This window comes from Somniosus microcephalus, chromosome 2 (genome assembly GCF_052327205.1).
Source record: "Somniosus microcephalus isolate GS21.2 chromosome 2, FLI_Smic_1.0, whole genome shotgun sequence".
NCBI lineage: Eukaryota > Metazoa > Chordata > Chondrichthyes > Squaliformes > Somniosidae > Somniosus > Somniosus microcephalus.
The window spans coordinates 253114384-253138102 of NC_140988.1; the positions used below are offsets into that span (position 1 = coordinate 253114384).

Consider the following 23719-nt stretch of genomic DNA (forward strand, 5'->3'; position numbering starts at 1 on the left):
GTATATTAAGGGCAAGAGGATAACCAGGGAAAGGGTAGGGCCCATTAGGGACCAAAGTGGCAATCTGTGTGTAGAGCCAGAGGATGTAGGCGGGGTTTTAAATGAATTTTTTGCATCTGTGTTCACTATGGAGAAAGACGATGCAGACATAGAAATCGGGCAAGGGGACTGTGACATACTTGAACATATTAGCATCGAGAGGGAGGAGGTGCTAGCGGTTTTAGCAGGCCAAAAAGTGGATAAATCCCCAGGCCCGGACGAGATGTATCCCAGGCTGCTGTGGGAGGCAAAGGAGGAGATTGCAGGGGCTCTGACACAAATTTTCAGAACCTCTCTGGCCACAGGGGATGTACCAGAGGACTGGAGAACAGCTAACGTAGTACCATTATTCAAGAAGGGTAGCAGGGATAAACCAGGGAATTACAGGCCAGTGAGTCTAACATCTGTGGTGGGGAAATTATTGGAAAAAATTCTGAGGGACAAAATTAATCTCCACTTGGAGAGGCAAGGATTAATCGGGGATAGTCAGCATGGCTTTGTCAAGGGTAAATCATGTCTGACAAATCTGATTGAATTTTTCGAGGGGGTGACTACGGGGGTGGATGAGGGAAATGCTGTGGATGTGGTTTACATGGACTTCAGTAAAGCTTTTGACAAAGTCCCGCATAGGAGACTGGTCAAGAAGGTAAGAGCCCATGGGATCCAGGGTGCCTTGGCGCGTTGGATCCTAAACTGGCTGAGTGGCAGGAGGCAGAGGGTGATGGTCGAAGGTTGCTTTTGTGACTGGAAGCCTGTGTCCAGTGGGGTACCTCAGGGATCGGTGCTGGGTCCCTTGTTGTTTGTGATCTACATAAATGATTTGGATGAGAATGTAAAAGGTATGATCAGTAAGTTCGCAGATGACACAAAAATTGGTGGGGTGGTAAATTGCGAGGAGGAAAGCCTCAGGCTACAGGACGATATAAACGGGTTGGTCAGATGGGCGGAAAAGTGGCAAATGGAATTTAACCCTGAAAAATGCGAGGTGATGCATTTTGGACGGACAAATAAGGCAAGGGAATGCACAATGAGTGGTAGGACCCTAGGAAGTACAGAGGGTCAGAGGGACCTTGGTGTACATGTACATAGATCCCTGAAGGCAGCGGAGCAGGTAGATAAGGTGGTTAAAAAGGCATATGGGATACTTGCCTTCATTAGCCGAGGCATAGAATATAAGAGCAGGGAGGTTATGATGGAGCTGTACAAAACGCTGGTGAGGCCACAGCTGGAGTACTGTGTGCAGTTCTGGTCGCCTCACTATAGGAAGGATGTGATTGCTTTGGAGAGGGTGCAGAGAAGATTCACCAGGATGTTACCTGGGATGGAGCGCCTCAGCTATGAAGAGAGGCTGGACAGGCTGGGGTTGTTTTCCTTGGAGCAGAGAAGGCTGAGGGGGGACCTGATTGAGGTGTACAAAATGATGAGGGGCATAGATAAGGTAGATAAAGAGGAACTTTTCCCCTTAGTGGGGGGGTCAATAACAAGGGGGCATAGATTCAGGGTAAGGGGCAGGAGATTTAGAGGGGATTTGAGGAGGAACTTTTTCACCCAGAGGGTGGTTGGAATGTGGAATTCAATGCCTGAAAGGGTGGTAGAGGCAGGAACCCTCACAACATTCAAGAAGCATTTGGATGAGCACTTGAAATGCCATTGCATACAAGGCTATGGACCAAATGCTGGAAAATGGGATTAGACTGGACAGGGATGGATGGGCGGCGCAGACACGATGGGCCGAAGGGCCTCTTTCTGTGCTGTAAAACTCTATGACTCTATGACATAGACCAACTAAGTGAGCAGGCAAAAGTATGACAGATGGAGTTCAATTTGTGGAAGTGTAAAGTCATACACTTTGGATCCGAGAACGACAAATCAAAATATTTCTCAGTGGTGAATGACGAGGAACAGTGGAGGAGCAAAGGGATTTAGGTGCCCATGTACACATCATTACTTTCTGTACCTGTGCACTAGCTTTTAATCAAAAAGGCAAATGGGAATGTTGGTCTTTATCGCAAGGGGATTGGAATACAAAAGTGAAGAAGTGAGCCTTCAGTTGTGCAGAGCCTTGATCAAACCCCATCTGGAGTATGTGTTCCGTTTTGGGCACCGAACCTCAGGAAAGATATATTGGCCTTGGAGGAGGTATAGCATAGATTTGCCAGAATGATACTATGGTTTAAAGGGTTAAATTAGTTGGAAAGGTTGCATAAACTTGGCTTGTATTCCCTTGGGTTTCGAAGGTTATGGGGTGATCTAATTGAGGTATTTATTTATATAATAATAAATGGATCTGATCGAGTAGATGCAGAGAAGCTAATTCCTCGGGTCTGGGAATGCAGAACAAGAGTGAATAATCTTAAAATTAGAGCTAGGCCACTTAGGAGTGAAATCTGGCAGCAAATGTTCACACAAAGGATAGTGGAAATCTGGAACTCACTCCCCCAAAAGGCTGTGGATGGATGGATTGAAATTTTCAAGACTGAGATTGATAGATACTTGACGTGGAACAAAGGTGGGTAAATGGAGGTGAGGTACAGATCAGCCATGATCTAATTGAATGGCAGAACAGGCTTGAGGGGCTGAATGGCCGACTCCTGTTCATATGCACCATTGCTTTGAATGAATTTCATAGGTAACTGTGACTAGGTTCAAATTACAATTACTGTAAAGGCACCTATTTGTCTTTTCAGTATATACTGACTGGTTCTTTGTCTGGTTTGTTCTTCTTACCTGGCTACAGATTGTGGATAGTATTTTAATTATCAGCTACTATTCAGCATGAAGTTGAATTGTTTCCTTTGTGTTTTGAGGCTTGCTTATTCATAAACTGACAATCCATTCGTTACTTGGGCTGGGTTTTGTTGCATTTAGTTGTTTTTCTCACTACAATCACTTTTACTTGATAACATAATTTCAAGAAGAAACAGCCTCGTGTAAAGATCCTTTGTGTTAATGGGCAAGACATTATTTCACCCGCACAATACCTGTCTGCTATTTTATTTTTTACCTGATGAAACTCTTTCACTGGTAATGTTAACCAAATGACATTAGGCACAATGTTGCAGTTTGCAAAGTCAAATAGTACTGGATGAGTTTAAAATCTGATATTTTAAACAATGGTTCAGGTAATTTTGTACTTCCTGAGCAGCCTTTAGCAGGATAGTAATATAATTAGAAGGGGGACCAAATGGTGCACATCTATTGAGCATAATTAAATGTTCATTGACTAAATGTGGTCATATGCCTTTGTTCACTATATAACTGGTTATGGACCAATATGAGCTACATCATGGTGGGTGGTATCTATCCAGAATGTGATTACTTCATATAATTTGCTCATGTGTCTGTTCTAGCTTGTTTCCTACTGTTCTGTAAAATACTTGGCTGTTTAATAAAATAAATAGAACACGTGGGTTGACCGGGGTGGGAGTTAGGCAGAAGGATTAAAGAAGAAGAAAAATCGACCTCCTTTTAGTGTAAATTGAAAAAATGAAAAGAATTACATTTTTGAAGTATAAAAGTAAACATTTCTGCAGAGCACAGAGCGGGATTAAACAGAGTGGACTTGAACAGTGTTTTTGGGAAGAGTGGGAATTCGGAGACGAGGGGGAAGGAGTTGTTGCTTTTTGCCTACACTGCTTGTAGTGCTTTGTGTTACAGCTAGATACTTAATTTCAGTACCCTTAACTAAGTAAGTAGTCAAGAAACTACACTGTAAACTAAGTTACCTAATTACAAATTTAATTAAATAAAACAAGGTCATATATAGATGGTAGTGCAGGTGGTGTGCTGCAACTGCAGCATGTGGGAGTTTGTGGAGAGCATTGTGATCCTGGACAACCACGTTTGCAGTAAGTGCCTGCATCTTGAGGAACTTCAGCTCAGAGTTGTTGAGCTGGAGTCTGAGGTGCAGACATTGTGGAGCATCAGGGAGGGGGAGAGTTACCTGGACACTTTGATCCAGGAGGCAGTCCCACCCCTTAGGTTAGGTGGTTGTACAGGTCTGGTTAGTGGTCAGGGGCAGGAGGGTGTGACTGCAACTCGGGCAGGTAAGGGGACCCCAGGTGCAGTGCTGGAGGAGCCTCAGCCTTTGCCCTTGTCCAACAGGTATGAGGTTCTTGCTGGCTGTGTGGATGAGAGGAAAAACCTGCAGGACGGATGAGCAAGCTGATCATGGCACCATGGTACAGGAGGCCATTCAAGTGGGGGGAGTGAAAGGGAATGTAGTTATGATAGGAGACAATATAGTCAGGGGGATAGATTCTGTTCTCTGCAGCTGCGACCGAGAGTTTCGAAGGTTGTGTTGCCTGCCCGCCACCAGGGTTAAAGACATCTGCTCGCAGCTGGAGAAGAACTTGGAGTGGGAGGGGAAGGATCCAGTTGTCGTGGTCCACGTAGGAACCAACAACATAGGTAGAACTAGGAATGAAGTTCTGCTGAGGGAGTTTGAGGAGCTAGGATCCAAATGAAAAAGCAGAACCTCAAAGGCAATAGTTCCTGGATTGTTACCTGAGCCACACACAAATTGGCATAGGGACAAACAGATTAGAGGTTTAAATGCGTGGCTGAAAGAGTGGTGTGGGAGGAAGGGGTTTCAGTTCATGGGGCACTGGCACCAGTACTGGGGAAAGAGGGAGCTGTTCCGTTGGGACAGGCTCCACTTAAACTGGGCTGGGACCACTGTCCTGGTGAATTGAATAACTAGGGCAGTAGACAGGGCTTTAAACTAATGAAGTGGGGGTTGGGAGGATTCAGGAAGCAAATTTAAAAGCGGCGAGAGAAATGTCAAGGCAGAGTAGAGTTTTTGGTAAAAATAAGCAGAGTGGGCCAGGAAGGGACAGAGAGAGTAACAAAGGTAATAAGGCATCAGTGACTAAGGTGACATCAGGGAAAAATAGAAATAAGTCAAAGCTAAAGGCACTATATCTGAATGCGCGAAGCATTCACAACAAAATAGATGAATTAATAGCGCAGATAGAAATTCACAGGTTTGACCTAATAGCCATAACGGAGACGTGGTTGCCAAGTGGCCACGGTTGGGAACTAAATATTCTAGATACTTAATTTTTGGAGGAGATAGGCAAAATGGAAAAGTTGGTGGGGTAGCCCTGATAATAAAGGATGGGATAAAGACAGTAGAGAGAAAGGATCTTGGCTCTGAAAATCAAGAAGTAGAATCAGTTTGGGTGGAGCTAAGAAACAGCAAGGAGCAAAAAACATTGCTGGGAGTTGTTTATAGGCTCCCTGTGGTAAACCACTGTTATAACCTGTCTGTGTCTGTATGTGTATTCCACTAGATACAGGTCTGGACATGCCTCGGCTGACTCCTCCCACTATTCCAGGTATATAAGTGACTACCTCCCAGTCCCTTAGTATTCTGGACGGGTCGACCACTCGAGACAAGACCTTCATTCTTTAGTTAATAAAAGCCTGATTGTTACTCGCTCAACCTCAGTCTTTTGAGTAATTGATGGCGCATCAATTTTATTAACTAAATTTTTTATAATGGAGAAGATCCTCACACCAGCATGCCTGGACCTGGACAGTCGGGAAGCGGACGCTTCCACCAAGTTTGCTCACGTGCTTCGAGACATTCCTGACTGCCTCCACTGCAGTCGAAACGGATGCGGACAAACTGTCTGTCCTGTTCTCCAAGGTGAACCACTGAGTGTACTCAGTCATCCGGGACGCGACCTCGTACACAGCCGCCCTCCAGCTCCTCAAGACCCAGTACATGCGCCCTGTGAACGAAGTATACGCTAGGCACCTTCTGGGGAGTCGCAAGCAACAACCTGGGGAATCAACTGAGGAATATCTCCAAGCACTGTCCGTGCTTGGCCGGGCCTGTGGGTGTAAGGTGGTAACGCCCACTAAGTACACGGAGGAACTGATCCGGGATGCCTTCGTAGCGGGCCACAGGTCCAACTACACCCGACAGCGACTGCTGGAGCAGAGTGACCTCACCCTCGACAAAGCCTCCGACATCGCACTAACGCTGGACGCAGCCTTCCGGGGCATGGATGCCTACTCCTCTGCACCGTGGACGCCGCGGGGAACGACAACCTGGGACATGGTAGGACAGCCCCATAGCACCGTGCCACCCCAACAACGGCCCAACTACCGCAGCAGTGTCCCAAAGCCAGACAGCAGTATCCCAAGGCCAGAAATGCTACTTCTGTGGCCAGGCCAAACACCCCAGAGCGCGCTGCCCGGCGAAGAATGCGACCTGCTCGGGCTGCGGGAAAAAGGGACACTACGCCAGTGTCTGCAAGGCCAAAGCCACCCCGAACGCCAGCAGCACCGCGTGTGGGCCGTGCGAGCCGCCATCTTGGGCCCCCAACAGCGCTGCGTGTGGGCCGTGCGGGCCGCCATCTTGGGCCTCCCCAGCCATGTGCGAACCACCGCAGCAGCAGCCATCTTGGATGACTCCAGCCACATGGGAATCATGGATGCCGCCATCTTGGACACCAGCCGGGACGCAGCAGATCGCCAACCCCCCCCCCATCTGATACTCGCAGCGACACACCGACCCCTACGCTGGCCTCTGTGACGCTGGACCAAATGAGACCGCACCAGCTAGCTCGGTCCAAAATGGACGTTAAGGTAAACGGCCATGCAATAAACTGCCTTTTTGACTCCGGGAGCACAGAGAGCTTCATCCACCCAGACACGGTGCGGCGTTGCTCTCTCCCAGTCCTGCCTGCGCACCAGCGGATTTCTATGGCCTCCGAGTCCCAGTCAGCGGACATTGGCGGCTACTGCGTGGTGACACTAGTAGTAGACGGGACTGTGTTCAATAATTTTAAACTCCTGGTCCTGCCCGACCTCTGCGCTGCCGTTCTACTGGGGTTGGATTTCCAGTGCCACCTCAAAAGCGTTACGATGGCGTACAGTGGCCCCCTCCCCCCACTCACAGTCCGCAGCCAGCAGCCTCCAAATTGCCCGCCGCGCACCAGATGCAACCTCTCCACACTCAGAGTCCCACCCTCCCCACTGTTTGCTAACCTCACCCCCGACTGTAAGCCCATCGCCACAAAGAGCAGGCGATGCAGTGCTGGGGACAGGGTTTTCATCAAAACCGAAGTGGAACGGCTCCTGAAGGAGGGGATTATTGAGGGCAGCTCCAGCCCCTGGCGAGCCCAGGTTGTAGTCGTTAAGACCGGCGAGAAACAACGCCTGGTCATCGACTACAGCCAAACAATAAACCGCTACACCCTGCTGGACGCCTACCCACTCCCCCGCATAGCTGACATGGTCAACCAGATCGCGCAGTACCGCGTCTTTTCGACCATTGACCTGAAATCAGCGTACCACCAGCTCCCCATCAGCCCTGAAGACCGCCAGTATACTGCTTTTGAGGCAAACGGCTGCCTCTATCACTTCCTTAGGGTTCCCTTCGGCGTTACTAACGGGGTCTCCGTCTTCCAAAGGGAGATGGACCGGATGGTCGATCAAAACGAGCTGCAGGCCACTTTCCCTTACCTAGATAATGTGACCATCTGCGGCCATGACTTGCAGGACCATGATGCAAACCTCGAGAAATTCCTCCGCACCGCCCAACTCCTGAACCTGACATATAACAAGGAGAAGTGCATATTCCGCACAGACCGCCTCGCCATCCTTGGCTGTGTCGTGGAACACGGGGTCATCGGTCCCGACCCGGACCGGATGCGTCCCCTTATGGAAGCCCCACTGCCTAAAAGCTCTGAAGAGGTGCCTAGGGTTTTTTTCCTACTACGCTCAGTGGGTCCCCTACTATGCAGACAAAGCCCGTCCGCTGATCAAGTCCACCTCTTTTCCCGTGACGGCAGAGGCCCGCTTAGCCTTCCACCGTATCAAGGAAGACATTGCCAAAGCCACCATGCACGCAGTGGACGAATCCATCCCCTTCCAGGTGGAAAGCGATGCGTCCGACTTCGCTCTGGCCGCCACCCTTAATCAGGCGGGGAGACCTGTGGCATTCTTCTCACGAACCCTCCAGGGCCCGGAGACCAGACACTCCGCGGTCGAGAAGGAGGCCCAGGCTATCGTGGAGGCTGTGCGTCATTGGAGGCACTACCTGGCCGGAAAACGATTTACCCTGCTCACTGACCAGCGTTCAGTTGCTTTTATGTTCAACAACAAGCAGAGGGGCAAAATCAAAAATGACAAGATCTTGAGGTGGAGAATCGAACTTTCCACCTACAATTACGAGATCTTGTACCGGCCTGGGAAGCTCAATGAACCCCCAGATGCCCTATCGCGTGGCACCTGCGCCAGCGCGCAGATCGATAGGCTGAGGGCCCTCCACAATGACCTCTGCCACCCGGGGGTCACCAGGTTCTTCCACTTCATCAAGGCCCGCAACCTGCCTTACTCCATTGAGGAGGTCAGGACCATGACCAAGAACTGCCAAGTCTGCGCTGAGTGCAAACCGCACTTTTATGGACCAGACAGAGCCCACCTGATAAAAGCCACTCGCCCTTTCGAACGCCTGAGCGTCGATTTCAAAGGGCCTCTCCCCTCCTCCGACCGCAATGTGCACTTCCTCAACATCATTGACGAGTACTCCCGGTTCCCGTTCGCTATCCCCTGCCCGGACATGACCAGTGCCACGGTCATTAAATCTCTGAACAGCCTCTTCACCCTGTTCGGTTTCCCCAGCTATATCCATAGCGACCGGGGCTCATCGTTTATGAGCGACGAACTCCGCCAGTACCTGCTCGCTAGGGGTATAGCCACAAGCAGGACCACCAGTTACAACCCCCGGGGGAACGGACAGGTGGAAAGAGAGAATGCAACAGTTTGGAAGGCCGCCCTACTAGCCTTAAGGTCTAGGGGCCTTCCGACCTCCTGCTGGCAGGAGGTGCTCCCCGATGCGCTCCACTCGATTCGGTCACTGCTCTGCACTGCCACCAATGCCACCCCTCACGAGAAAATGTTTGTCTTCCCAAGGAAGTCCACATCGGGGACATCGTTACCGCCATGGCTGACGTCCCCAGGGCCGGTACTACTGAGAAGACACGTGAGGGCCAATAAAACGGACCCCCTGGTCGAGAGGGTTGACCTCCTCCACGCCAACCCCCAGTACGCTTACATTGCGTACCCGGACGGGCGGGAGGACACAGTCTCCATACGAGACCTCGCACCCTCGGGGACCGCTGTAACCCACTACCCATTACCACCCCCCCCCCCCCCACGACCCGATATCCAACCCCAGCAGCCGGCTCGCCTTGGACCGTCACCCACGAGGACGACACTCCAGGGCCCCAGCCTACACGGGACGCGACGCCGGAAGCTCCACCACCCCTGCCGTCGCCACGTCGATCACAGCGGCAGACAAGACCTCCGGAGAGACTCCAATACACGAACTTTTAAATACACTTCACCCCGCCGGACTCATTTTTAAACAAGGGGTGAATGTGGTAAACCACTGTTATAACCTGTCTGTGTCTGTATGTGTATTCCACTAGGTACAGGTCTGGACATGCCTCGGCTGACTCCTCCCACTATTCCAGGTATATAAGTGACTACCTCCCAGTCCCTTTAGTATTCTGGACGGGTCGACCACTCGAGACAAGACCTTCATTCTTTAGTTAATAAAAGCCTGATTGTTACTCGCTCAACCTCAGTCTTTTGAGTAATTGATGGCGCATCACTCCCAAACTGTAGTTGTAATGTAGGGCAGAGTATAAATCAGGAAATTAGAGGCGCATGTAACAAGGGTAATGCAGTAATCATGGACTTTAATCTACATACAGACTGGGCAAACCAAATTTGCAGTAATGGTGTGGAGCACGAATTCTTGGTAAGTATGCAAGATAGTTTTCTAGATCAGTATGTTGAGGAAACAACTAGGGAGCAGGCTATTTTAGATCTAGTATTGTGCAATGAGAAAGGGTTTATTAATAACCTTGTAGTAAAGGGGCCTTTAGGGAAGAGTGACCATAATATGACAGAATTTTATATTGAGTTTGAAAGTGATTTAATTAAATCCGAAACTAGGGTCTTAAATCTAAACAAAGCAAACTATGTAGGTATGAGGGGCGAGTTGGCTAAGGTAGATTGGGAAACTACATTAAAAGGTATGACGGTAGACAAGCAATGGCTAGCATTTAATGAATTAATACATAATTTACAACAAATATACATTCCTTTTAAGGCACAAAAACCCCACAGGAAAAGTGATCCAACCGTGGCTAACCAGAGAAATTAAAGATAGTATTAGATCAAAGGAAGAGGCTTATAATGTTGCCAAACAGAGTACTAAGCCTGAGGATTTTAGAATTCAGCAAAGGAGGATAAAGAAAGGGAAAATAGAATGAGAGTAAACTAGTGAGACATTAAAACAGACTGTAAAAGCTTCTATAAGTATGTAAATAGGAAAAGATTAGCAAAAGTAAATGCGAGTCCCTTACAGGCTGAGACAGGAGAAATTATAATGGGGAATAAGGAAATGGCAGAGAAATTAAACAAATACTTAGTGTCTGTCTTCACGGAAGAAGACGCAAAAAACTTCCTGGAAATAGTGGAGAACCAAGGCTTTAGCGAGAATGAGGAACTGAAAAAGAAATTCGTATTAATAAAAAAAATTACTGGAGAAATTAATGGGACTGAAGCCGATAAATCCCCTGGACCTGATGGCCTACATCCTAGGGTTTTGAAAGAGGTGGCTATAGAGATAGTGGATGCATTGGTTGTCATTTCCAAAATTCCATAGATTCTAGAACTGATCCCATGGATTGGAAGGTGGCAAATGTAACCCCACTATTTAAGAAAGGAGGGAGAGAGAAAACGGGGAACTACAGACCAGTTAGCCTGATATCAGTAGTGGGGAAAATGCTAGAATCTATTGAGGACGTGGTAACAGGGCACTTAGAAAATTATAATAGGATTGGGCAGAGTCAACACGGATTTATGAAAGGGAAATCGTGTTTGACAAATTTGTTAGAGTTTTTTGAGGTTGTAACTAGCAGAATAGACAAGGGGGAACCAGTGAATGTGGTGTATTTGGATTTTCAGAAGGCATTCGATAAGGTGCCAAGAGGTTATTAAACAAAATTAGGGCACATGGGATTCAGGGTAATATACTATCGTGGATTGAGGATTGGTTAACGGACAGAAAACCGAGAGTAGGAATAAACGGGTCATTTTCGGGTTGGCAGGCTGTAACTAGTGGGGTACCGTAAGGATCATTGCTTGGGCCTCAGCTATTCACAATCTACACCAATGATTTGGATGAGGGGACCAAATGTAATATATCCACGTTTGCTGATACAAAGCTGGGTGGGAATTTAAGTTGTAAGGAGGATGCAAGGAGGCTTCAAGGGGATATCGACAGGCTAAGTGTGTGAGCAAGAACATGGCAAATGGAATATAATGTGGAGAAATGTGAAGTTATCCACTTTGGTTTGAAAAATAGAAAAGCAGAGTATTTTTTAAATGGCGAGAGATTGGGAAATGTTGGTGTTCAGAGGGACCTGGGTGTCCTTGTACACGAATCACTGAAAGTTAACATGCAGATACAGCAAGCAATTAGGAAAGCAAATGGTATGTTGGCCTTTATTACAAGAGGATTTGATTATAAGAGTAAAGACGTCTTACTGCAATTATATAGGGCCCTGGTGAGACCACACCTGGAGTATTGTGTACAGTTTTGGTCTCCTTACCTAAGGAAGGATATACTTGCCATAGAGGGAGTGCAACAAAGGTTCACCAGACTGGTTCCTGGGATGGGGGGGATTGAGTAGACTAGGCCTATATTCTCTGGAGTTTAGAAGAATGAGAGGTGATCTCATTGAAACATACAAAATTCTTACAGGACTTGACAGGGTAGATGCAGGGATGATGTTTCCCCTGGCTGGGGAGTCTAGAACCAGGGGTCACAGTCTCAGAATAACGGGTCGGCCATTTAGGACTGAAGTGAGGGGAAATTTCTTCACTCGGAGGGCGGTGAATCATTGGTGAATTCTCTACCCCAGAGGGCTGTGGAGGCTCAGTCGTTGAGTATATTCAAGACAGAGATCGATAGATTTTATGGATATGGGGATCGTTCAGGAAAGTGAGATGAGGTAGAAGATCAGCCATGATCTTATTGAATGGCGGAGCAGGATCGAAGGGCCAAATGGCCTACTCCTGCTTCTATTTCTTAGGTTCTTATGTTCTATATTGTTGAGAGCTCTTTGGTATTGCAGAGTGTAGAATTCACAGAAGCTGTTGACAGTTGGATTCAATATGTGCAGACTGGTCCTCAAACCCTTCAACTAAACTGAAATTAAATCCAAGAAATTTGCTGTGTAAAACAATTTGAAGTTATAGTTATTTTATCTGCAATGAAAATGGAAAATACAGATTCATCAGTACAGTACCTGAAAAGGGAAAAGACATTCTGGGTGGAGACCCTTCATTTGGCAGAGTCTCTGCTCAAAATTATCATCTATCTTCAGTCAGATGCTGATAGATCTGTATGTAACATACACTTTCTGTTTTTGTTTCAAATTTCTAGCATCAATAGTTTTTTTTATTCTCTTTGTATTATTTTCAGTCTGTCTGCTCACAATTAAATAGTTGCTTTGAACAAAGATTTCTGATGGAAAACATCACTTATTCCTCCAGTGTCATTGGCAGATGTAACTGCTGGTGTAAGTTTCAGTTCTTGTTTTAAAACTGTTACATTAATTTAAATTTAAATATATAAAATGCCATTTAATTAATACTCATTTATGCCACAATTAAGAGTTCAATCAGCAGTATGCAGTAAGATCTAATGTGCTTGTTTTATAGTCTGAGTTGTTGGCAGACACCCAAAGCAGCTGTCTTTTGATATGAGCAAATAAGCTGCAGTAGGTGAAATTCCAGTCTTTGCTAATTTTACTGAAGTTTGAAGCATGGAACACCACTTTTTAGTCATACCAATTTTTCCAGTAAAAATAATGAAGGCAGGAGTTCTCTTTAACCCCCCCCCCCCCCCTCATCTGCAGTTGATAAAATACAGGGGTGGGGGGGGGTTAGATTTTCATGTGTGGTGCACATTGTGCAGGCACTAGGCAGAGCAATCAACACCAGCAAGAGGCCAAAACCATTTTTGTGGCTGGCCCAATATTTTAATATGCCCATGTGTTTAAGGTGCTGACAAGCAGCTCGCTGATGGTGTGGGGTAGATCCAGTGGCTCCTCCATGAAGGCAAGTTGGCATTTTCTGATTAAAAGCGTGGGGGAGGCAATCCCTGGAAAGGGCTGTGGAGAGTCAGGCATTGGAGGAGTCGATTTTTTTTTTTTGTGGGTCTAGGGAAGCATTAATGCTCCTCCAAGCCTCATAAGAATCACCAGAAAACCGACCTGATCTTATTTTTGAAGCGGCCTCCAGCGGCCCCTTTAAGGACAGTTGGTTAGGCAACAGTATCGTGTAGAGCACGCACTCCTCCCATTGAGACATCCAAATTGAATTGGAATCCTGTTGACATCGTAAGACTCTGATTTGCATCGTATAATGAAGGTCCTTCCTGTTTTCAACGGGAGCCTTGCCCGCCTATCTGAAGGCAGGCAGAACAGCAGCAGAATTGGGGCGCTAGGATCTGCACTCTGATTTTGAGCGCAGTACCTACCCGAAAATAGAAATGAAAATTGGTGTCGGGTGTTGAGAAGTTGTGTTCGGATTAATGAGGACGAATAGAACCAGTGTATATTTGCTTTCCAGTGGATTGTCTGCAGTGAATGCAGTGAAACTAAACTGGCCACAAGAATAGTGCTTGCTTTTTAGAAGATAGCTTCTTTGTTAGTTTGTTGTTCAAGAACTAAAGTTCAATTATTTGGCATGGGTGAAAATTACTCCTAACTATGAACTAGGTATATCATTTACAGCTTTTTAAACTGAATTACATTTTTTGTTGAATCTTGTTATGCTCATTAACGTAAGAGATGTCAGTGTTGGGGCGTGAATCACTTATTAGCGCTTACATCTCCCACCATCAGCATCAAGGACTCCCAGGTCAGGTATGGTAAGGTCTTTATAGTGTCGAACACCCTTTTAAGGTCCATTAAAACCTGAAATCCCCCAGGTTTCTGTGCCTAAGCTATAGGGTTTGTGCTCTGAATCAGAGCACAAACCCTATAGCTTAGGCACAGAAACCTGGGGGATTTCGGGTTTTAATGGACCTTAAAAGGGAGTTCGACACTATAAAGAGCCTCTGATTGCCTTTCCCTTTTCCACCTTTCCTCCAATATACAAATGTTGCAAGGTATTGAAATTACTGGCTGCAAATTGCTTACAGTAAAGCAAAAATAAGAAAAATGTATATTGAGTGGGGAAAAATGGATTCTATTATAAAACTGGGTGCTTTAAAATGCATTTTGTAACAAATACTTACTATAACGTGTTCTGTTTTTCCTGCTGCTTTTAACAGGTTACAATTACTGACAATGGCAGCACCCCAGAATCTACCATTGTTCGAGTTATAGTGAAGGTTTTGGATGAAAATGACAACAAACCTCAGTTCTTGCAGAAGTTCTATAAAATCAAACTTCCAGAGCGAATTAAACCAGAACGAGAGAAATCCGTTAAACGGGAACCCATCTTTAGAGTCATCGCTTCTGATAAAGATGAGGGTCCAAATGCAGAGATATCTTACAGCATTGAAGAGGGAGATGAACAGGGCAAGTTCTTCATTGAGCCTAAAACTGGCGTTGTCTCATCCAAGAAGTTTTCTGCAGCTGGGGAATATGATATTCTTACAGTGAGTATATCTGTGTGTGGGCGTGCATTGAGTTCAGATACATATTATGCCTCGGGCCTCATTTTGATGGAACTGACTGAGACCCCGCCAGCGAAGAGGAGTGCAAGTTTGAGCTACTGCTAGCATCACAACAGCCCCCAGGGACTGGGATCAGGTTTGGGTTGGAGGCTAGGATCAGGTCCGGGGATCAAGGGGAGCAGCGGTGATTTGGGAGGTGGGAGCAGAGTGTGGCAGTGCTGAGAGGGAGCGGTGGCTATCGGTTCCTTTAATGTGGGTTTGAGAGGAGCACTTCTGCTCCTTCTGGCTCCACATTCAGGTAAGTCACTTAGCTTCTTGGTTGGGCCTAGCAAGCAATAGCCTGATTTCCCTGAGTACAGCTGGCTCTGGCTGCCTCAGGGCAAACCAGTCTTTGAGAAGGGGCCTCAAACAGTCATTAAGCCCCTTATTTGCATATGCAAAGGGGGTAACGCCTGTTTCAGGTGTGGGTAAAGAACGCCTTTTTTTTGTACTTGCCCAATATGACGGGCAGTGCAATTCCAGCTGGAAATGTGCGCACGCTACCTGGCTACTATATTGGGGACTAAAAGCAGGTGCTGTGCAGACCAAATTCTAGGCCATATTCTTTGTTTACAAAGTACGGTACCTCAAACTAGCTCACAAACACCACATCATCTAATATAATGTGCCATTATTAGTTTCCTAAAGATTAAGTAAGCCATATACCGTGAAGCCCGTGCAAATAGTTCCCCTTTGAGACTGATTTCAATACCTTTTATAGACCTACGGTCCCATTTTCCACTTGCTCATTTCCTAGGTGCAAAGGAAAGGGAAAAAGAGACAGACTCACATTCCACCACTCTCTTTACAATGCTTGAGGAATTCGAGGGTTTCTCTTGGTTGAGGTGGATTGGCGGGCGGATGGCAGCAGGTGCAAGCAAACAGCAGCTGTGCAAATGAAATCCCACTTGAATGGTCATGGTTTCCCAGGCACTGCTTCATCTTTGGCCCCCTTTTCCGCTTGTCTATCTCCTGACACTTGGTGACCTCATTGGTTTCCCATCCTTCAATGTAGAGACTTCAAAATGTTTGTCCCTCCATGGCCTTACCTCTCCCTACCACTGTAACCTCCTTCAGCCCATGTACCAGCATGTGCCCATTGCTCCCTCTCTCTGCCTCGGCCCAACATCCTGGAACGCTCTTCCAAGAAACCTCTGCCCTGCTATCACTCTCACCACCTTCAGCAGCCTCTTTAAAACTGACCTCTTTGATTTTGCTTTCCGTCATCACCTCTAATCCTTCACCCACCAGCATTAAGTGGCCAGTTATTTTTTTTGTCTCTGTGAAACATGTTATTACATTAAAGGCTCAAAATGCGAGTTGTTACTGCTACTGACAAAATAGAGGGATAAACGGACGCGTGGAAATGTCAAGCAGTGACTGTGTACCATTTATTTATACATAATGAATTACATAATGATGCCATTTCCTTGAGCAATATGCATTAGGGTTTTCAGTTAAAAGATTCATATTTTTTGACAGATAAAAGCTGTGGATAATGGACGCCCTCAGAAATCATCTTCAACGCGGCTGCACATTGAGTGGATTGTCAAACCCAAGCCACCCCCTGTGCCGTGGAATTTGGAAGAATCATCGTTTTCCTTTAGTGTCATGGAGAATGATCCAGTTACTCACATGGTTGGAGTCATCGCTGTTGAGCCTGCTGGCACTACCCTCTGGTTTGATATCACTGGTAAGGAATGTGATGACCCTCTTGCCAGTTAAGTTGTAATGATTTCCATATCAAACATCTTTCCAAATTGGCTACTTCACAATATTTAATTGAGTTTCTTTGGGTACAAATTTCTTTTGGTTTCTCTTTTTTTCTTGTCAATTTTTCTCCCATCTCCTCTTTTGAATATTTCAACTCCCTTCTGGGGTAATCTTCAATAGGCATAAGGTGTCTGCCGGTACCTTGCCTACTCGTTGGATAATGGACGTCTTCAGAAATCATCCGCACTCGGCACCGTGAGTGGATTGTGAGACCCAAACCATTCCCTATGCCATGGAATTTTGGAGAATTGACGTTTTTCTTTAGTGTCGTGGCCATTACTCGTATGCAAGCCTTGTTGGTGAACGTTGGCTATTTGACGATTGGGGGATCACAGCTGAGCTCAGTCCTATCCCCACACACCATTTCCCACAGGATTTGTTAGATAGCAATCAGGAGCAGAAACCCTGACCGACCCTAATCTAGAGGCACAGTGGATTATTATAGTGCCTTTCTGAACAAGATCAGCCCATGCTACCTAGGATCTTCCTGGTCTCTGTGGCTCAATTACAGCATTAATAAACTACAGTAATTGAGTCACTACAGAGTTTGCTTTTTCTTTTAAACTTAGTGTATCGTTTGATTTTCTTCATACATTTTTTATTTTCCTTGCATCAGTTTGATTATTAATGTATTATTTAATGCATAGAAATGCTCAAATAAACAAATGGAAAGTTATATAAAATACCTCAGGATCAATAAACAATGCTGGCTCTAATGTCCATCATTTTATCTTGTCCTATTGTGATCTCAGACTTGTATGCTAAATTTTAAAAAACAACCAAAATACCAAAATTAAAGAACAACCAAAATACCCAAGACCCACATACAAAAAATGTAATTGAGATTGCATCAATTTAATATTTTTCGGATTTAAACTGTTATGCCTAAATCTATTTAAATCAAATGCTTCAGAATTGTTGATTATGTTCATTAAAGGGACTGACCTTGTCGGTATGTTTATTCAGTGCAAACCTGTGCATCCTAATCAGTGTAAATTGCAGTTTGCTTAAAAGCTGGAAAATAAAGGGTGATTCTGCAACCCGACAATCCAGGCAGGGAGCAGCGCTCAAAGGGAGTGCATCTCCGGAAGTCACAGGTATGCAGCCTGTGATTTTTCACCCATTAATCTTAATGGACAAAAAAATCACGGACTGTTGTCCGTGAATGCTGCATCCCATCAGGAGCATTTGATTGTGGAATCACCCCTATAATGGATTTATTTAATCTACCACTATTGTGTATCACACTTTTTACTAGATTCTCATTAACTAATCTCATTTCTTTTCTTTTCTATCCTTGCTGCCTTTTCTGTCTTCGACTATGTTTCTGGCTCTGCAAGGTGACAAACAAGCTAGAGAAATGTTTTATATCTTTCAGATGGCTTGTGACCTGAACTGTACAGCAGAAGGTATCTGCTGCCATCTCATAATTATACTTTGGTACTACATTATGAGATCTACTAATTAGATTTAGTAATAAAATTGTATTCTTGTTTTTGTTCTATTCATAAACTAAGAAAAAAATGTTTCTTAAGTAACTTGCACCCTTATATTGTAAGTATCATTGAGTTAGCAAGTTAAACACGTTTTATATTGTCAGTGGTTGCATATAGTGCTGCTTTTATGTTTAATCCAGTTGTTCTCTTTTCATTCTATGTATATATCTATGTCAACTATATATTAAAAGTCTTACATCTGCGCGCACTATCCATTAACTTTTTCAATTATAATTCCTATATCTACATTTATAATGGAAAGTGCCTATGTAAACTTGAGGCTGTAATTACTCCCTTCTCCTCAATGCTGTGCTGCAGCACCACAACTGGCAGGAGGGTGTAATTACAACAGGACAAGTTTACATAGGCTGCTTTTATTTTAAATGTGGACGTAGGGATTTATAATGGAAATATAAATATAAGGACAGAATTTATTACTTCAAAATGGGGACTGAATTATGTCTGTATGCCCTGGTCCAGTTATCCTTGCTTTCTAACCTAGCTTCACCTGAAAACTACACTTGGTCCTAACTTCCCACATGTAATACCATGGGAGATTGACTAGGATCTATATATAAAATAATGCAAATGTTGGCTGAAAACCAGTTTCTCTCTCAAACAAATTTGTGTTTCATTCAGTTTCATAACCATATACGGTTTTGCTTTAGTGCTGAAATTGAAAGAATTACCAAGTAAAAGTAGTAAATTCAAAATATAAAATGATGTTGGATTGATCAGCTATTTAAGCTCTTTGATTCCTGATTGGAAGGTAACTTTTAATAATTAAGGGAGCAATCAAGATTTGCCTACTCTGTGGCGTAACTCCAAATTGGATGATTAGATTGCCACCTCTCAGTGACTCATAGTAACTACAGATTTAAACTTCTGTTGGAACATACCATTACAAATGATGAATGTGTTGATCAAACAGTTAAAATTCAGTGATGCATTTTTACCTGAAGTTATTAATGTATTCATAAATTAAATTCTTACCATTTTGCTGATGACTTCAACGGTAGTTTTCGGAGCTCTGTCATGAAGTAACTGATTATTTTAAATTGAATCATGTCCCACTAGTATAACTGTCATATATAAAACATTAGCATTGGAGAGGTTAGAACAAAAGTATTCAGCATAGGGTAATACTACCAGAGGTTTCCACTGATCAGAACTAACTAATTCCTTTGTTGAGGGTTTGGAAGTTTTGTTGTTGATGCTTGGTTTTGGGTGGAGGGAAGTTATGTAGCATACTAGCAATCAGTAATTAAAATCAACTTTTTGTATTTATAAAGAAATAAAGATTGTAGTTATTTTTCATTTGTATTTATTGAGTGTACTCAGTAAATCCCATTCACAAATACACAAATTGCTTTCTAAAATGCAATATACTTTGCCCCAGCAGACCTTTATAAGTGGAAATAATCCAAGTTGATGTTTATATATTTTAAACAGCTATTTTTGGTGGACTTTTAAAAGAAATTAGAATAGCAATATTAAACTGATCACTCAGAGTAATATTTAGATGACCTGCAAAGCTCTGCTGCAGTGTCATTTAGGATTGTTACAGCTTAAAGAAATGTAGTATCAAAAATAATTCAGATTATTATTCTTAATAGTTTTTTCTACGAATATTTGCAAGAATTATGCCATGGCTTAAAGGGTTAAATTGTGAGGACAAGTTGGCTAAACGTGGCTTGTACTCCCTTGAGTTTAGAGGTTGGGGGTGATCATTTAAAATGATAAAGGGATTCAGTGGGGTAGATACAGATAAACTTATTTCCTCTGGTGGGGGAATCCAGAACAAGAAGGCATAATCTTAAAATTAGAACTAGGTCATTCAGTAGTGAAATCAGGAAGCATTTTTTTCATGCAAAGGACCTTTCTGCCCCAAAAGGCTGTGGATGCAGGTTCAATTGAAATTTTCAGGACTGAGATTGATAGATTTTTTGTTAGGTAAGGTTATCAAGGGATACGGAGCAAAGGCGGGTAAATGGAATTGAGGTATAGATCAGCCATGATCTGATTAAATGGCAGAACAGGCTCAATGGGCTGAATGAAACTCGTGTTCCAATGTAATTTGATGTTGCACATTGATTCCCTGGGAATGCTGCAGTGTACTAATATGCATAACTTGGTTTCAAAAGTCACTTCATCTTATGAAGAGCAGGTCTTGAAATTTGCTTTTTCTAAAAACCTTGAGGAATTCTATTCCCATATATTGCACCAGTATTCAGCATGTGTTTCCCAAAGTTTTAACAAGCCATCTGTGAGCATGAAACAATTGGCTCAGAATGAACATAATTATTGCATGCATATTTTCTGACTTATTTCAGAATCAATTTTCTGTGCTAAGCAGTGGTTTTCTGTCAGTTATGTTGAAGGTTCATTGAGTGGTTGGTCAGTAAATAATCTGCGAAGACATAGGGTAAAATCTCAAAAGAATTGCTAAAACTATTAAATCATTTGTATTTTGATGATTATGGTAAAAGGAGAAACAATGAACTAAATAGTTTAGTCAATTTCCTATTTTGAACCTGTTTCAAGGTTCTTTATAATCCACAGTGAATGAAAAGGAAAAACTATAAATATGTTAAGAACCTTTCATGACGCACGCTTCTTGTCCACAAACCTTAATTCATACGAGTCATGCTTTTGATCTCAACATTTAACATTGTAACTACCTATGTCAGCATTTATAATGGCAGAAGCTTATTTTGACATGCCAACTTTTTGTTGTCACAATTTGTTGATGAATCAACTGAATCACTGAAAATGCTTTCTGGAATAAATATCCGGCTTTTTTTTTCTCCACAACTGAAATTGCTAATGTGTAAAGTAAGGTTTTAAACAAAATTTAAAAAAAAAAAAAAACATTTTCATGATAACATATTTCTCCATTGACTTGTTTTTTGTGTCTTTTAATATCTTCATTAAAGTTTTTACTTAAAGGCTATAGTCTGTCCCAAAAGCCGAGGTGTGGGCTTGATATTTTGCTCAGAGCTGTAATTCTGTAAACTGAAGGCAGATTCAGCAATCTGATCATGTTTACTATGCACAACTTCCCAGGATGCATCAGTAGCTTGCAAGATAGACAAATGCTTAAATGCCTCTATCCCTGTTAACCAACTCCATTCGATAACATAATTTGATTGTTTTTCAAAATTATTTGAAGAAAACCTAGAGGACAAATTTTAAAAGCTTTATTCAGGTAAAATGTGTATTATATATACATATACGAGAGTTAAAAACAGGACAGACTGTACTGTGATACCTTTTAATTGATTATAAATTTTCTATAAACTTCAGAGAGAAACGTACACATTGGCCCTGAATTGATGGTCGGCGGCGTAGTTAAGGAGTACACCGCTGACATCTGAACGAAATCCGCACTTAACTCGTGAAGCCCCAAGTGAAACTTGCTTTCAAAAGCTGCAGAGTTATGCACAGCGTAGTGGCCCACGGTTCCCAGGGGCGAACCGGGGATCATGTGGGGCGGTGCTCCTTTCACTTCCTGACTCTTAGTCAATCAGGAAACGGAGGAAATTCATAAAACAGGATTGTAAATATATGTCAATAGACGACTGAAGTCTTCTACTGGCATATATTTATAATCTACATAGCGTTTAATAGCCGCACTTAATTGGAAATGTTGGTTGAAGGGATTTAAAAAGCTAGGTAGATATATTTTAGTTATGCCAGATATACATTTAATCAAGCATCTTTCATAACTATGTGTAAATAATAATACTTCATTTGTTAGAGTATTAGATTAGATGCTCCATTATTTGAATTGTGCTCATAAAATAGCAAACCCCAGTACAAAATGTTTCTATAAATCAGTAGTTTTTTTAATTGTAATGTTGAGAAATAATCGGCACACAAAAACTTTGCCCTTAAACCAATGTAGCCAATCTATAGAGTGCCTATTGCTGGTGTTTACTGTGCTTAGTTTCGGGGTTCAAAAACTCATCGGGAATGATTTTGACACATGAAAAGATGTCTGGCCAATAAAACTTTAATCAGAAAATGCTGGAAACTTTCAACAGGTCAGTTAGCAGCCACCAACTAAGACAATTTTCTCATATCCCCCCATCCCTTACACTGTGCAACAGGCTCCTGCACCTGTTCGCACCAGACGTAGAAATGTTCTTGGTAATTAATGCGCAGTAGGTGGGCAATTAGCGCGACTTTTCACCAGCACATCATTTGAATGAGGACTTAAAAGTCACAGCGGATCATCTTTCTATTCAGAACTTGATAGATCACAAGTTCGGGATTTAGCACATGCCGAAATCCCAAACTTGCAGTCAATTTCAAAGGAAATATGACGCAGCGTACACCGTCGTACCGACTGCAAATTCAGGGCCAATGTTTTTCCTCCTTTGTATTATTCAAGAAAAATGTTTTGAAAGCAAACAAAGCCTCTAATTATCACCTGATTATTGCCTACGATTTGTTGATAGATAAGAAATAAAAACATTCCATTTAGTAATACTTATAAGAGAGAGAGAGAGAGAGATGTAAATAGAGAAAGACCGAGATAGACAGGTACACTTCCAGGAAACAATCACGAAACACCAAATTTAATGTTTGCAGATCCCTTGGAAGGTTACAAACCAGTGCTGCCAGACCTCTGGGACCCCTCTCTCCAACCCCCACCCCCCCCCCCCCCCAAAGCTCAGGCCTAAGCCCCTCCCCTCCTCTCACTGCTGACAAACACTAAACTACCCATTCCACTCCCTAGTTCTGTGAAACTCCACGTTCCCCCTGCAATGTGACACCAAGCCAAACTAATGGGTCATATTTTGCGACCCCTATGGGTGCGTACAAGGTGCGCACGTGCCCATAGGGGCCGCGCAAGTGATGGGTTTAGTCATGCGAAGTGCATGCGCTGAAACCCGGCATTTGCGATCTGTCAAGAATCATCTTGACCGATCCTCCACATCCCCAGGAAAAGGGTCTCTGCGGGTGGAAAGTTGAGCTATTTGTCCAACCTACGCCCGCTGAAAGGCCGTGAATTCTTACACCTGGTAAAAGCAGACGTAAGGCCTGCTTTTACCAGCGTAAGAGTTTTAAAAAATAGAAAAATAAAATGTTACCATTCACTTATACATTAAAAACCCTGTCCAATAATGTAAGTTTATATTTAGCCCCGTTAAAATATTTAATTAAATGCCATTTTAATTAATTTTCTATGTAATTTAAAAAACATTATTTCATGTGTTCATGTATTTTTTAAAAGTCATCCCCATTCATACTTATGCGAGTTCCGTACATACGGAATTGTCATAAGTATGAATGGGGATTCCCTTCTTTCATTGGTTGGGCCGGCCCACGTGATACCAGGGGTGCTTGCGAACTGCATGCGCACCGGGATACGTGGGCCTCTATGTATTTCTACCAGGAGAGCGCAAGCCTCCGTATCTCCCGGACCACCGGGTAAATGCGTAGATTTTTTGATGATTGGAAGCCTCCGATTGCAAATTCAGGCCCATTGTATATTTCATAATGCTCTGTTCTCTTATTAATTGTGAAAATAAAGTGTGGTTCTGATGCTGTTGAAGCACTGGTTAAAACAAAAAGCCTTCCATTTCTCTCATTAAACAAAAAGAAGCAAAATCAGCATTGACTTAAAATTGTTAGGAAA

At 43.7% G+C, this 23719-nt stretch overlaps 1 protein-coding gene across 3 annotated transcripts in view; it reads left to right on the forward strand.

Annotated features, from left to right (window-relative positions):
• fat1a (FAT atypical cadherin 1a) overlaps nt 1-23719 on the forward strand; it is a 274663-nt gene that overhangs the window by 175049 nt on the left and 75895 nt on the right. For 2 of the 3 annotated variants that reach the window (XM_085970887.1, XM_085970896.1), the window contains exons 5-7: nt 14417-14746; nt 16286-16496; nt 17917-17985. In XM_085970887.1, coding sequence (XP_085827013.1) covers nt 14417-14746; nt 16286-16496; nt 17917-17985 — 610 coding nt within the window. The remainder of the gene's footprint in view (nt 1-14416; nt 14747-16285; nt 16497-17916; nt 17986-23719) is intronic. The other variant, XM_085970905.1, reaches the window with a different exon arrangement.